We start from the raw sequence: 15,169 nt of genomic DNA, 5'->3' as shown, positions 1-15,169 counted from the left end.
AACAAGACCCCAACTGCACCAGTGAAAGTCATCTTTTGCCCTAGAGTTGGAGCAGGGGGAGTTCATCCAACTTTATTTATGTAGAACCCTGTCCTACAAAGTAAGTGCTTCTCATTATCACTCCATTTACCAGATGAAACTAGAGTCCCCACAGCAATCACAGATTGTAGCAATATTTATTCTTAAATATGAAAAGGTGAGATATCACAAACATGACGGAGGGTGCTTTCCTTTTCTTAGTATAATGTTTGTATACAAAAGCCTACAAAGTTCTCAAGTAAGTCATTACAGCTACAAAAAATTTTTTTACATACAGAGTATACATTAAATACCTAAAGTTCCAGTTCTGGGCTTCAGCTAGCAAACACATGAATGAACAGAAAGAAAGTAAGAGTGGCATGTGAAAAATGCACCTCACTCTGTTTTTATCTGTAAGACCCCAATGTACAGAAGAGGCTGAGGCAGAAACTAATGTGTACCGGCCATCTGCTATATGCTACGCACATCAATCAGCTCACTCAAGTCCCTCAACAACCATGGAATGTGGCAATATCCCAAAGTTTAAGGAAATGGAATCGGAGATCACAGAACTTGCCAGAAGGCACACATGCAGTAAAGGAGCCACAGGATTCAAGCAGAACTCTAAGCCCCATAGGATATCCTCTTTCTATGCTTCCCTAGGAGCATAAGATTGAAATGAAGAACTACTGAATTAACTTAAGTTCAGCCATCACCTTCTTAGTCGTATAATAAACAGTCCAAACACACCAAGAGTATAACTTAAGATAAACTATGTATGGGTAAAACTAAAGTTTCACATATTGTTGAATAGCGATTTCAAAAAAAATAATAGGCTGTTAACAATTACCTCAAGTTCTTTCACACGATTTGCATAATGATTGAGTTTTTCCTTTTTTGAATTAACAGCTGTGAGCTCCTCTTGCAAATGTATAGCTTTTTCTGTAAGAAAGAGCCAACCAATTAAACATCATGTTTTTCTAGTGAATATAAAAGTCACTTAACAATTTATAGCCAGTATATCAGACCTAATGACCATTATTTCATAATCTAAAATAGCAGAAAATCAGCAGGCAAGTAAGAAATAAGCCCTGTTACCAACAGGTGACAGGAAGTTAGTTATAACGGTCATAAATGTGGTGAATTTCCTCCTACTAACACACTAACCAGAGTCACATCGTCTGCTCAGAACCCTCATGCCAACAGTTCTCAATTTCCTTAAAGACAAAGGTTTGTCTGTTACAACTCTGTAGTCACAATTTTGTCTTTAACACAAGTCTATGTGTAGATACATCATCAAAAAATGATTTGCTGAATACATGATGGTCCTAATTCCTAAAGAAGTATTACTCTCCCCCAGATAGTCACAAAGGAGCAGACACGTACTGCGTGACCTTATAGGTCAACATCAAGTACCCAGCCCTAGTTCACTCCCAAGAATTCCTTTGAAGTTTCTACCAAAAGTTCAACTTCTTGTCACAGGCAAGTTTTTAGAAACACTGAAATGTAAAATACCTGGAGCTTGAAATATTATCCAACATTCCTAGTCCCGTGCTAATGGATACAACAGTTTAGGAGGTTAGATGTCAAGAGAAAATATCATGAAGCATAAAAATATATTAGAAGTAAAAAAAAAAAAAATAAGGAATTAGGTCACAGGGGACAGAGAAGTTAAAATAAACTTTTCCATTAGTAAAAATGAAGTTTCTCATGGTTAAGAGTAACATTTACCAGGCAGCAATAGTTGCTGCTACCTTCTTGACAATCACAGATTTATCAAAATATATTCAAATATATGAAAATATACAAAATATACAAAAATAAACTCAAAATGAATTAAAGACTTAAATGTAAGACATGAAACCATAAATTCCTAGAAGAAAACATGGGTAGTAAACTCTCTGACGTTGCTTTCAGCAGTATTTTTTGGATATGTGTCCCCGGGGAAGAATCAACAAAAGAATAAACAAATGGGACTATATCAAACTAAAAAGTGTTTGCACAGCAAAGGAAATCACCAACAAAACAAAAAGACAACCTGCTGAATGGGATAAGATATTTGCAAATAATACATCTGATAAGGGGTTAATATGCAAAATACATAAGGAACTCATACAACTTAACACCAAAAAAACAAACAATCCATTAAAAATAGGGCAGAGGACCTGAATAGACATTTCCCCAAAGAGGACATACAGATGGCCAATAGACCTATGAAAAGATGATCAACATCACTAATCATCAGAGAAATGCAAATTAAAACCACAATGAGATACCACCTCACACCTGTCAGAATAACTTATCAATAAATCCACAAACACCAAGTACTGGTGAGGATGTAGAGAAAAGGGAACCCTTATACACTATTGGGATTGTAAATTAGTGCAGCCACTATGGAAAACATTATGGAGATTCCTCAAAAAATTAAAAATAGACCTGCCATATGATCTAGCAATTCCACTCCTGGGTATTTACCCGAAAAAAAAACACAAAGACACTAATTTGGAAAGATAGATGCACCCCTATGTCCATTGCAGCATTATAGTAACATGGAAGCATTGCATTACTAGTATTATGCAGCATTACAAGATATAGAAGCAACCTAGATGTCTACTAATAGATGACTGGGTAAAGCAGATGTGGTACAAGTATACAATGGAATATTATTCAGCAATAAAAAGGAATGAAAACTTGCCATTTGCAACAACATGGATGGACCTAGAGGGTATTATGCTAAGTGAAATAAATCAGACAGAGAAATACGAATACTATATGATTTCCCTTATATGTGGAATCTAAAACAAAACCAATGAATAAACAAAACAGAAACAGACCCACAGATAGAGAGAAGAAGCTAATGATTGTCCAAGGGGAAAGGGGTAGGAGAATGGGGGAAAAAAATTCTGAATACCCTACTTCCTCTCAGGATAAGGGTCATTTTGACATATTATTTTTCTCATAAACAAAAAATAATAATAAAGTTGGATAAAATCCTGCCAATGAATCAGTGACCTTTATACAAAAGGTTAAACATGAAGGTTTGCAAAAACATAGTGAAAGACAATGACTATTTTTTAAAAATTTTGTAAAATTAAAAGGACAAAAAAATGTGTAATTTTGTAGTAACAATGAAGTATAAGGTATATATATTTTCAGAATATAGAACAGACCCAATTTAGGAAGCTAAGAGCCTACATCAGAACTGAATAAAATAGTCCTCCCCCCTTAAGAATCACCTTTATTCTTCCTTTCTTCTTCAATCAGTCTGTTAGTTCTAGCGATGTAGTCGTTCTTTAGTTCAAGCTGATACCTGAGAATCAGAATGACTGAAAATGAGTTTCTTGTTACTTTCCTGGACAGACTCCTATCAATGCATGAGGGTACTGAACATGACAGCACATAAACGTCAAGGCCAGAGATCCAAATTCTGAATGTAAAAGGTCCAGTAAAAGCCTGCTGCAATCCTATAAATTGTGCCCCCAAACTTGTGAGGTTACTGAGCAATCATTCGTCAGTTGGACTGACATAAAGGAGTACATTAAGTTAAATTCACACTCTATACGAGGTGTGATCAAAAAATACGGTGAATGTTTAAGTAAATTTATTACAGTAAAAGACACATTGCCATTGATCCCCCTCAAAATACTCCCCCTCACTTCGAACACACTTATCTCATCGTTCTTGCCACTGTCGTACAACTGAGTCTAAATGATAAGAAGTATGTCATTTCCAAACCACCTGCCCGCCTCCCCACCCCCTCCCAGGAGCCAACTGCCAACTGGGAGCTAACTACCAACACCTTTATAATCCGAATTGGCAATACCAAAAGGCACATTTCCACGCAGTTTTACTTATCTCCACCAATTGTTACTGGCTGGCTTTTTGGTTCTGAGATGGCAGAAAGAAAAGAAAAGAGAAGCATTCCTGTGGTGAATATCCTCCAAACTCCAACACTTGCCAAAGTCACAGAGGACACCCCACCAGACGAATGACACCAAACAGTTCATGCTCTCTCCCCGTGGGTATGTCAAGTAACAAACACACGCATTCATTTCTTCCTAAAAGTTTACAATTACGTACTTCAGTATCTGCTACTATATTTGAGGAACCCACATAAAATATGTAGAGATAACAGCCTCCTTTCAAAACGGATACATGGAAAGGTGCTAGATTTCTTTTCCTTAGAATTCTTTTCAAGAGTAACCTGAAGAAACCTTTGCAAATACTACATAGTGGAATTATCAGTGACAAATTATGAGCAAGGCAGTAAAGAAGATAATGATTAAGAAGTGCCCAGAGCAGCTGAGTTGAGTCATCTGTTGGCCAATAATTCATTTACTCAGTAAATATTAACTGAACACTTATTATGTGAGATCCTACACTGAGCACTGGAGAGAGAAGTTACCATGAGCTTAATGTCTTCGCCCTAAGATATTAGTCAGTGTAACACAACAGAACTCAGACTATAGGAAAGCATAGTAACCATAGCTGTGGATATTTTCCTCTCCCTGTATCATTTTTGCTTCATATAGTTAATTTCAGTTTGTTTCTTTTGATTCTGTCTCTGTAGAATCTTGAAGGACTAAAGGGCACATGCTCACACACCAATACTACGACTACAGGTAGAATAATGTATAAATTGTCAGATATCCCCTAGTTAGTGGCACTATGAGAGGGGTCGAGGAAAAGAAAACGAAAAATGATTATAATCCCAATTTTATAGCTTATCAGCAGTGCAAGCTGAGCATCTCATAAGGTGCCCTAAAAATGAAAGCAAATCACAGGCCCACAATACATGTTAGATGACCTATGAGTAAGAATGAGGAGAGGATGCTGTATCCTTTTAAAACTATCTTAACTCAAATACTCATAGAAAAGGCTTGACTGTCAAAGAAAACATGTTTTTGTAAACACTAACTTTTGCCATGTTAGTCTTAGCTACTTCATTAGTGTTGCCATATTTCCATAAACTTAATTCAAACATCACTTCTTTAAAAAACATCAAACAATTACTTTAGAATTTCATTCCTGAGCTTCTGGTCATAGGTGTCCTCAATATTCTTTATATCCAGCTCCCGTCTCCTAAGTGCATCAGTCACACTTTTATTTTTTTCTTCCTGTAGCCTCTGGTCCCTGAAATTAGAAAAAATATATAAACCAAGTAAGAAACTAAAATGTCTGAAGTGAAGACTTGAGGGAAAAAACATGTGTTTTTAGTTCCACAGACTAAAACTGTTATGTGACTGTCACCGCTGGGAAGTAAATGGGAAGGGCCAGAAGTCTTCCGTCTATTTCATGACCTAGTTATGATGGATCTGAAGTAGCAGATGGAGCTATATGGTGGCACCAGGCTGGAGGCAGCATGAAACTGTCAAAACAAAGTCATTTTTCACAGAAGATGATTCACACTTAAAAAGTGGTTACAGGTGATAAGTGGCCATAATCAGTTCAGGGGTAAAAGAATAATGTTATTAGTTGCAAAACAACTAATCAAACTTAACGTTAGTCCATTTAAGTGCTTGTTTCTTCTGTAATATTATTTCTAACTGAGATTTAATTATTTAGCCCATAGATTTTAAAGGTAGAAGATTTGTTTTTGGCATTTAATAATCTAGCGATTGAAAATTAAAAAGTGCCAAAAGATAGAGCAAAACATAGATGGATCAATGAGAACTTCCAAATACTGAAGAACACAATGGTCTTCATAGTGAGACCTGAAATCACCCACACAATCAATAAGACCCAGGGCATCAGGTTCACAGGTACTCAAGCCATGAGCAGTGCTGGGGAACCCTGACTATTCCAAGCAAAGGATAAAAGCTCTATATGTTTGCTTCCCATGAGGCAAAGGAACAGCAAACTATACGGAGTTTAATGGATAGAGAGGAGGTGGTACATACATACAATGCAGTATTCCTCAGCCACAAAAATGGATGAAATGTTGCCATCTGCAACAACATGGATGGGCCTACAGGGTATTATGCTGAGTGAAATAAGTCAGACAAATTCTATATAATCTCACTTACGTGTGGAGTCTAAAGAACAAAATAAACGAACAAACAAAACAGAAACAGACTCATAGATACAGAGAACTGATGGTTGCCAGAGGGGAAGGAGGTTGGCGGGGAGGGGAGAAGAGATTAACAGGTACAAATTGCAGTTACAAAATAGTCACAGGGATATAATAGTACAGCATAGGGACTACAGTCTATAATACTGTATTAGTATAGTGTCAGATGGGTACTGCTAGATTTATTGGGGTCATCATTTCATAAGTTATTAAAATGTCTAATCATTATGTCATACACTTGAAACTAATACAATGTTGTATGTCAACTGTAATTGAAAAATAAGAAATTATTTAAAAATAAATAAATAAATTTCAAAAAAACCTATATTGAGTATATATGCCTCATTGGGAATAGGGGTACTGGAGGTAAAGTGATTATATAATCGTGAACCATCTCCACTCAAATTTTGTTACTTTCCTTTTTGCTCTCATGATCAATTTACCTCTTTAGTATTGCCGAAAAGAGAGTAAGGTGAGCAGAGAGAAGAAATTAAATAAATTGAATCTTATATAAATGAGAGAACAATTAATGAAAATGGAGACAAATCCTGAATGAAGTCAGATTCCTGGAGTATTTGTGAGTATCAATTAATAGCAGAACCTAATGGGAAAGAAAGCTTATTCCATAAAGTGTAGACTGGTGAGCTTGCTATTAATCCCGGGTAAGATCTGAAGAATGAGGCATTTGTGAGCACTTAGCAAAAGTAACACACACAGCACAAGAAATCATTTCACCCAGTACAAGTCAAATCAGAGTCACCGCATTTCCACTGACAGCAGAGCAGGCAAATGTGGCAGGTCTGGATATCTGAAACTCAGTCACTATATGCACATGCAACCATTAGATCTGAATGACTGAACGTAAATGTGAAACATGATTTGTTAAAGCATTATTAGCATCTTCAAATTACGTGTCTGGTCTTACTGTGCTGTGATGATGGTCTTGCGTTCTACTTTTCATCCCAACGTCTAGTATTTCAAACGCAAAACCCTAGTCTTTTTTCTCTTAACATGTGCCTTTTTGAAGCTAGGTAATATCTTTATAACCAAGAACTCTACTTGGCAATTACATTATTAACATTAGACTATTTAGGCATATGTAGTTCTTTTTAATCTCATTCATTCTGAATATCCAAAATGAATACACATTACTTACAATTCAAAAGCTTCAATTCTTTGCTTCAGTTCTGCTTCTCTGCCCCTTAGCAAGTCTATATCTTTTAGCAGAAGCTGCCTTTGCGCATAAATTTCTTTTGCTTCAATCTGTACAGGAAAGCATTGATTTTTAGCAAGCAAGCTAAAGAAAATAAAACAGACTTGAACTAGTAGACTGCTTCCTAAATTCCAGAAAACAAAGTACGGACATTTAGAGTAACAATTTCACTTTCAAAAAGTTCCAATTCGAGATATGCATTTTGCCTGTTCTGGTTACGCCCAAATTTACTCCCTCCTCCAAAAACTGTTAAGCTACATTACCCTATATTCCTAACATCCCTTGTCTAATTATTCTACTAGTTAATTAACACCTCTCAGACACGTATTTAAAATTTTGGTAAGTTCTTCAGCAAAAACAAAAAAGAGAAAGAAAGAAAGAAAGAAAATGTATATTCAGAAATAAAACTAAAAGACTAGAATCCCCGTGGCTCAGTAGTTGCTGTCTGAAAGTCAATCAAGACCCAGAGCAGGAATGACGCCTAAATGAGTCTGTCACGGGAGTCAGGGAAGGCATCACAAGGAGGTGTCATTCAAGCTGGAGTTTGAAGGACAGGACAGTTTTACCCGTGAGAGAAGGGGAAGGGCATTCCAGGCAGGGAATAAAAAGGTACGATGCCTTTCATGAGGATGCCAACCTCCAGAGCCTTCAGAGAATCTGTTAACTAACTGGGGATTTAGGCGTTAACTAACTAATTAGTCAGTCATGCATCTTGAAGATGAACTTGTCAATCTAAACACAATCCAATCATCTCAAAGATCTGTGCTTCCACATTCGTTTTGAGTTAAAATGAGCCCAATTCCCAGAAATGCTATAAAAAATCATAGAGGGGGTGCAAGTACCATTAAATAACTGGGTCTCATGAGAAGCCCCAAGCGAGGATGGAGGCTGGGAGGAAACCCCCCTTCCAACACCTCCTGATACCAGTAGTTCTGTGCGCACAGGAAACAGTGCCCCAAATCCCGTCTCATCTGACAGCTTTGGCAAAGGAACCTGTTTTTCCTAAAGGAGTGGATGCAATCTCTCCCTGCCACTCCTCAACCTCTCCACCTGCTGTCCAGTCCCTTTCCCAGGTGACAGATCAAATGGCCATGTGGAAGACTCCTGCAGCCCTGGACTCCTCTACTCCTGGGACCTTCACCTTTGTTCTGATGGCAGCACATTGAATTGTTTCCAATCTTCACCAGAGACCTCAAGCTGCAACTCTGTGCTCTTGGTCCGTCCTTATTCTCGTACCTGTCAGTATCCGCAGACCTATTCCTTGATGTCTTTGAGACTGCCACGCAGCCCTCCTTTCTCCCCTAGGTTGGTAGCCATCCACTTTCTCCTCTGGTTCCCTTTACCATCTTGTTCAACACCAATGTCTTCAATTCAATAGGCTGCCTTTCTCAAGTCAAATAAATTCAGCTCTATAAAGCTCCACTCCCAAATACCTGTATCTCTCTGCCCTCGCTGGCCTTACAAATCCTCCCAAGAGCTACAACAGAACAATCACCTACACGCACCAGGTCTGGTCTACTTCAAATCCAGGCTGCCCATCTCAGCAGGGCCCTCAACACAGCTCGATCAGTGCTGCCTGCTTCAGAGAGCTGCTCTTCCTTTACCTCCAGCAGCCATTCCACACTGCTGGTCCTCTCCCTCTGCTACCTAACCCTCAAATCTGCCCCTCATTTTGTGTCAGTTTCTCACAATCCCAACATGGACGTTCACATCCTTGCAAGTTCTTTCCTTCCTGAGTCTCAGAAGAAAGAATTCCGAGTATCCTTTTCAAGGCTGGTCCTTCCACTTGTGCTTTTGATCCCAGTCCCTACTGGTCCTCTAGGGCCTTGTGGCATCGATTATTCCTGCAACTGTCCCACCTTGTTCCTGGACTTTGAGCCAATCCTAACAGCTGCAGGAATCAGCCACCCAGTATATGATTTTAAAATATTACCTCCTGGTACTTTTGAATTCTCTCAAGGGTCATCTTTTCCTGAGAAATGAGGGCTTCAGATTTTGCTTGACGAGCTCTTTCAAATTCATTCCGGAACTCAGCTAATTCTTTCTCAGACTTTCTTTTCTCTTCCATTATAAATTTTGCGATTTCAGTATTTTTTAAAACCTTCAACTGTCAATTAATCACAATTAATTGTTAATACCAGTAACTACACTAAAGAAATAGTAACAAATTCTCCGGATGGGTTTAACATCAATGCCTAAACATATATATTTTAATTCATGTTGAGTTTCATCTCATTCACTGTACCCATAAGACTCATTCAAAAGGCAAAAGGAAATGACATGAAGTAGAAAGAAAAATAATATGCACAATAGTATACGTAGTATCACATTCATTAATCAAGAGTCTAGATATTTTCCCATATACTTAAGATTAACACGAGAAGACAAGCAAAAATATCACTTTGTTAACAGCAACAAGATAAACTTACCTTTTGATACATTTCTGTCTGAAGCTGCTGTTCTATTTCTCTCTTATATTCATTTAACTTTATTTCTATGGATTCTAACTTTGGACGCTGAGAGTAAGCATCTGCAAACTGATTATCAATAAGCTGAAGCTTCTCAGCTATTAAAAAAAACACACACACAGGACATTAGGATAAAGAAATGTGGTCAGGTGAGCAAGAGGCCAGAGGACTGTTAAAAAGCCAAGAGCTAACAATTGTCACCCCAATAAATTTAAAAAAAAAGAAAAAGAAAAAAAAAGCCAAGAGCAGGGAAAGTACAGGGATGTCTGCAGTTTACTTTGAAATGCACCAAAAAATTAAGCTAGATTACTGGATGGACAGTAAGTGATCAAGCAAGTATTATATAACACAAATTTAACAGCGGAATCTAGGTATACAAGTGTTTACTGTAAGACTGATTGTAAAACTGCTTCAACTTTTTTGGATGCTTGAAAATTTTCATCATAAAATGTCAGGGGAAAAGAAAGAATACAGTTTAAGTCAAAAAACACTAGAATCTCTTTCCAGTCTCTAAATGCCAACACAGAGTTGTTTTATTGGTCTGGGGGCAAGTTGACTCACATATTGAAAACACTGACCTTAAAATGAATCCAAGGTCACGTGTTTCAAGTGTTCCACTGTACAGAGACGGACACAGATGTCCACACAGTGTAGTGACTCCCAGAGGGCTAAGCAACTACGTAATGGCATAACTGGGAGTAGAGCCAGGTCTCCTGACTGTCTCGCATTGTAGCGCTCTGTCCAGTAGACCCGTGGCCCTCAAACCAACCACATAGCAGAGTGCAAACCAGGACCTAGAGTACAATCTCAATCATGTATAATACCCACACCTACAAAAAAGTACACACAGGAGAAAAATGGCTGGCAGAAATAACTGAAATGTTTGAACTTCTGATTGCCTTACAAGTTAAAGGCACTATTGTTGCTTAAGAGTAAGGAAGGGCCAAGAAATGGACGAATCACATCATTTTAGCCAGCTGTTTCCCTTCTCTCCTGAGCTACAACTAAAAGACAGGATGGTATTATACAAAGGCTATACAGTGGAAAAGGCTCTGGATCATGGGCCAGAAAACTCAGACTCTAACATTAGTTCTAGAAAACCCCAGACAGGGTGTTTCAAAGTTGCTCTTCCTCCCTCTGGCAACCTCGGATTCCTCAACTATAAAATGAAGTGATGGGTCACTGACTTCTCTAGCTCTCCGCAGTGCAAATACTCTAGGATCTTCTCACTTTCGATGAGACACAGGGAAGAACTCCCAGCTGAGAGGTTCAACCCAACAAACAAGAATGTGGGCCTTTGAATCCCAGGAGTTCTGGAAAACGCAGCCCTGGCAGTCATGCAGGGAGGAGCAGCACTGGAGGGCAGCTCCTGCTCCCTTCCAGCAATGACGCTGGAGACAATAAGCGTCACTGCCGCCTGCAGCTTACACCCCTCCCGGTCACAGAACTCACATATAACACAGTAAAGCAGGTCATTTCCTTCATTCAGAAAGGAAACAGAAGAACTGAAATTCCGAAAGAAGCCTATAATTACCAAGAGAGTCTTTGCTGGAAAATGCGGGACTTGTCTGAGTGCCCACATCATAAGTCTCTTTGGCCTGATGATATGCTGCCATTTCTTTTAGAAACTCCATGAGGAAACCTGGAAAACACAACGTATATAGTTTCATCTCACAACTTTCTCTCATTCAACCATTACTCAGTCACTGTTTATATAACCTTGATTTTATAACACTATCCTTTTTTACATTATACATCTTTTAAGAATAAGTTTTGAGGGCAGTCCTTTCCAAGCATGACACAAAAATCTGGAAGCAGTAAGTAGAAATATTTATCAATCTAAAGACATAAAAATTAAGAACTTCTATGTGGCATGAAACAAAGTCAAAAGACAAATGATATACTGGAAAAAAATATTTGCTATCATATGGACACACAGGACTAATTTTCATAGTCTCAAAGAGTTCTTTAAGAAAATAGAAAAATGGGGCAAGGCACGGACAAAGAGTTTATAGAAAAAAATTTTGAGTGCCGAATAAATATGAACAAAATCATAAATGCAAAGTAATACTGGAGCAGAGAGATCCATTTTCCCAATAAAATTGCTAAGATTAAAACTTTGATAAGTGCTGACAGGCAGTGGGGAAGTGGGCACATTCATTCACTTAGGAGGGAAATTTGTCAGTGTTTATGTATATTCGAGATGCACATGCCCTTTGACGCAGTTATTCCACCTCAATGAGTTCACACAGCTATGCTTTCACAGGGACAGAGTGTGTACACTGCACGGTGCTTCTAACAGCAAAAACTGACTAATAAAACAATAAAATCTCCATCAACAGGCGGTTAATTACATAGAGTCTTTAAAAATAATAGTCTAAATATATGGGTATAGAAAGATACACTGGTGGATAAAGAAAGCAAATTGCAAAAACAGTTATCTATAATGTGACCTCATTTATGAGTGTGAGTTTTAATTGTACATACATAGACTTATATTCGTAAACTAAATTCTGGTAGGATAAACAAGAAACTATTCATTCTAGTTATCGGCAGAAAGTGAGATTAGAGAATGTGGCCAGAAATTTCTGCTTTTCTTTCACTTTAAGCCCTTCTAAATAGTTTGAAACTTTGTTTAAAACCATGAGTATAAATTATTTTAGAAGTTTTTAGTTTCTTCAAACAGATGAATGGACTCACTCCTGTTTCTGCATCAGACAAGGGCTTTTTTTTTCTTTTCTGCTGAAGATTTTAAAATATACTGGTTTTTACTTCCCCTAATGTAGGTATCAACTTTCTTTCATATTCATTGCCTTGCAGTCCTTCTTTGTCTCATCTACCTATCTTCTCTGGACCTTTTCCAGTCAGCCTCTTCCCTCCTCATACCTTTCGGCTACTGTTATGCTGAGGCCGCACGGCATCTGGACTCTCTCCCCGGAAGAGGTAAACACTTGGCAGAAATTTTCCTCAGATGCTGCAGGCCCCCGCAGTAGATAATCTCTGGAGATGTGTTCTTCGGCCTCAGTATTTCTAATGCCGTTTCATCATCTTTTCTCATTCTGCAGTACTTTCCGCAGGCCCCTAATTCCTTCCACTTCCCCCTCTATCCCCTCCCTACACACATCCCCTAAGAAGGATCTGTCTGGTCTCATTTATTCGATCATTTATCTACCAGGATGGACTCATGGATATTTTATACTTTGGGCTGTAATTCCTATGTTATTATATAACTCATATTATTTCTCTAATCCAGTATTCTATTTTGTTGCTCCAGTCATTCTGGCTTTGCCCTTTGGGAGCACTTTCGTTGTGGCTTTTTTTTCTTAAGCAATTAAGTTCTAGCACTGTAAGATGCTCCAGGCTCATCTTGTATATATATTCTCTGCTGCAGTTCCAGAATCAGCCATTGCTCCAAGGAGCCCTGATTCCTATTATTATGGGATGGTTAGAAACCAAATCTTAGTGCCCTAAACTGGGCAACAGGTGTGCTCATCATTGCTTGGGGTGTTGTTGCTTCTAGCCCCTCAGCCTGCAGAGCAAGGAAATACATGACTATATACATATATCTATTAATCTATCTCTATATGTCATCTGCATATATATTAAGCTAACCATGAGTTCATACTGATGTCTCCAACTAACCCATTACCACATGGATCATTCTAACCTGCTCTCCTTATCTATAAATTCCCACTCAAACCTGGCTCCTGCCATCCACTATCCTACATAATTGTTCAGTCCCAGGATTTACACACAATGGTTTCAGAATCGTTAACCAGTATCCCCATGAGAAATAACTTTCTCATCTAGGTACAGTTCCTTCCGCCTTTAGTCTTCTGGTCTCCACTCATTTCCAAAGTTAGCTCAGCATCTTTTCCTCCCACCCCCTTCAGTGAGGTTATTAGACTGTTTTGTGGGTCTGCATTCCACCCTGGGATCACCTGACCTCCTCTATGTGCATACATGAAGGTTCACTCTGTAAAGTTCTACAGGTTTTGACAAATGTCTAGTACCACGTATCATCCCATGACAGTATCATACAGAAGACTTTCACGACCCTAAAAATCCCTATGCTTCAGCTATTTAACCTCTTACCCCCTTCCCTCCAAATCCCTGGCAACCATTGATGTGTTCTGGTCGCTCCCACATCCTCACCAGCATTTGGTGTTGTAGGTATGCTGGGTTTTTGCCACTCTGATAGGTGTGTAGTAGTAGCTTATTGTTCTTTTAACTTGCATTTCCCTAATGACAAATGTTACCGAGCATCTTTTCATGTTTATTTGCCATCTGCCTATCTTTTTTGGTGAGATGGTTGTTCAAATCCTTTGCTCTTTTTTTCAATTGGGTTGTCTATTTAGTGTTGAGTTTTAAGAGTTCCTTGTATTTTTTTTTTACATCTGCCACTTCATTTATTTACTTTTTTAGTTGCAGGAACCTTGTATATTTTTGATACAAGTCCTTGATCAGATGTGTTTTTTGCAAATATTTTCTCCCAGATGGTAAGTTGTCTTTTCATTCTCTCTACAGTCTTTCACAGAGCAGACATTTTTAATTTTAATAAAGTCTAAGTGATCTATTTTTTGCTTTCATGCATCATGCTTTTGGTGTTATAACCCATCACTAAACTCAAGGCCACATAGATTTTCTCCCAGAAGTATTATTGTTTTGCATTTTACATTTATATCTATGGTTTGTTTTGAGTTAACTATGGTGTAAGGTCCGTGTCTAGTTTCATTTTGGGGCATGTTGATGTCCAATTGCTCCCGCATTTGTTGAAAAGACTATCCTTCCTCCATTGAATTGCCTTTGTCGAAAACCAGTTGCCTGTATCTGTATAGATCTATTTCTGGGCTCTCTGTTCTGTCCCATTGGTCTATGTATCTATTTTTTGCCAATCACAGGTAAGGATTTTAATTTCCAGAAAGCAAAGAACCAGTGTCCACATTTTCTGGCCTGCTATTTTCTGGGTATCATTATCTCTGAAAGGAAAAATTAAGGGTGAGAAGGATGGGTGAGTGAAATCTAGGGGAAAAGTACTATGGCCATTCAACAGATCAGCACCCTTGGAGTACAGACATAGGAAGATGATAAGACCACAGGTCCCTGTCAAGGCATAGACAGCAGTTAGGTACAAAATATCTTCCTACATGTTTTCTGATTGTCTCAATCTCTTAATTGGGAGCAACTAATTTTTAAAATAATTTCACTTTTACAGCAGCTGTTTTACTGTGAGCAAAGAGTTCTATCCAAACTGCCACTAGAATGCCTGAAATGTCTGCTACTCATAACTTTTCTGAGTTTCAGCAATTTTACTAGGATGCTGGGTAAACCTGGTAAGAGGTATTAGCCAGATGTCTTTCTGAACCAAAAGCATTTAAGGAGAGTGTGTAAAAGTGAAAA

General features: G+C 38.3%; 1 protein-coding gene across 6 annotated transcripts in view; it reads right to left on the bottom strand.

Annotated features, from left to right (window-relative positions):
* Nucleotides 1–15,169, bottom strand: part of OFD1 (OFD1 centriole and centriolar satellite protein) — a 35,208-nt gene that overhangs the window by 10,650 nt on the left and 9,389 nt on the right. For all 6 annotated transcript variants that reach the window (XM_088794914.1, XM_088794915.1, XM_088794912.1 and 3 more), the window contains 7 exons: nucleotides 11,304–11,411; nucleotides 9,731–9,867; nucleotides 9,235–9,408; nucleotides 7,245–7,351; nucleotides 5,032–5,151; nucleotides 3,255–3,328; nucleotides 869–960 (listed from right to left, as the gene is read on the bottom strand). In XM_088794914.1, coding sequence (XP_088651040.1) covers nucleotides 869–960; nucleotides 3,255–3,328; nucleotides 5,032–5,151; nucleotides 7,245–7,351; nucleotides 9,235–9,408; nucleotides 9,731–9,867; nucleotides 11,304–11,411 — 812 coding nt within the window. The remainder of the gene's footprint in view (nucleotides 1–868; nucleotides 961–3,254; nucleotides 3,329–5,031; nucleotides 5,152–7,244; nucleotides 7,352–9,234; nucleotides 9,409–9,730; nucleotides 9,868–11,303; nucleotides 11,412–15,169) is intronic.

Source organism: Rhinolophus sinicus, chromosome 18 (genome assembly GCF_057876585.1).
Source record: "Rhinolophus sinicus isolate RSI-liver-muscle chromosome 18, RSI-T2T, whole genome shotgun sequence".
NCBI lineage: Eukaryota > Metazoa > Chordata > Mammalia > Chiroptera > Rhinolophidae > Rhinolophus > Rhinolophus sinicus.
This window is presented reverse-complemented; position numbering and strand designations above follow the sequence as displayed.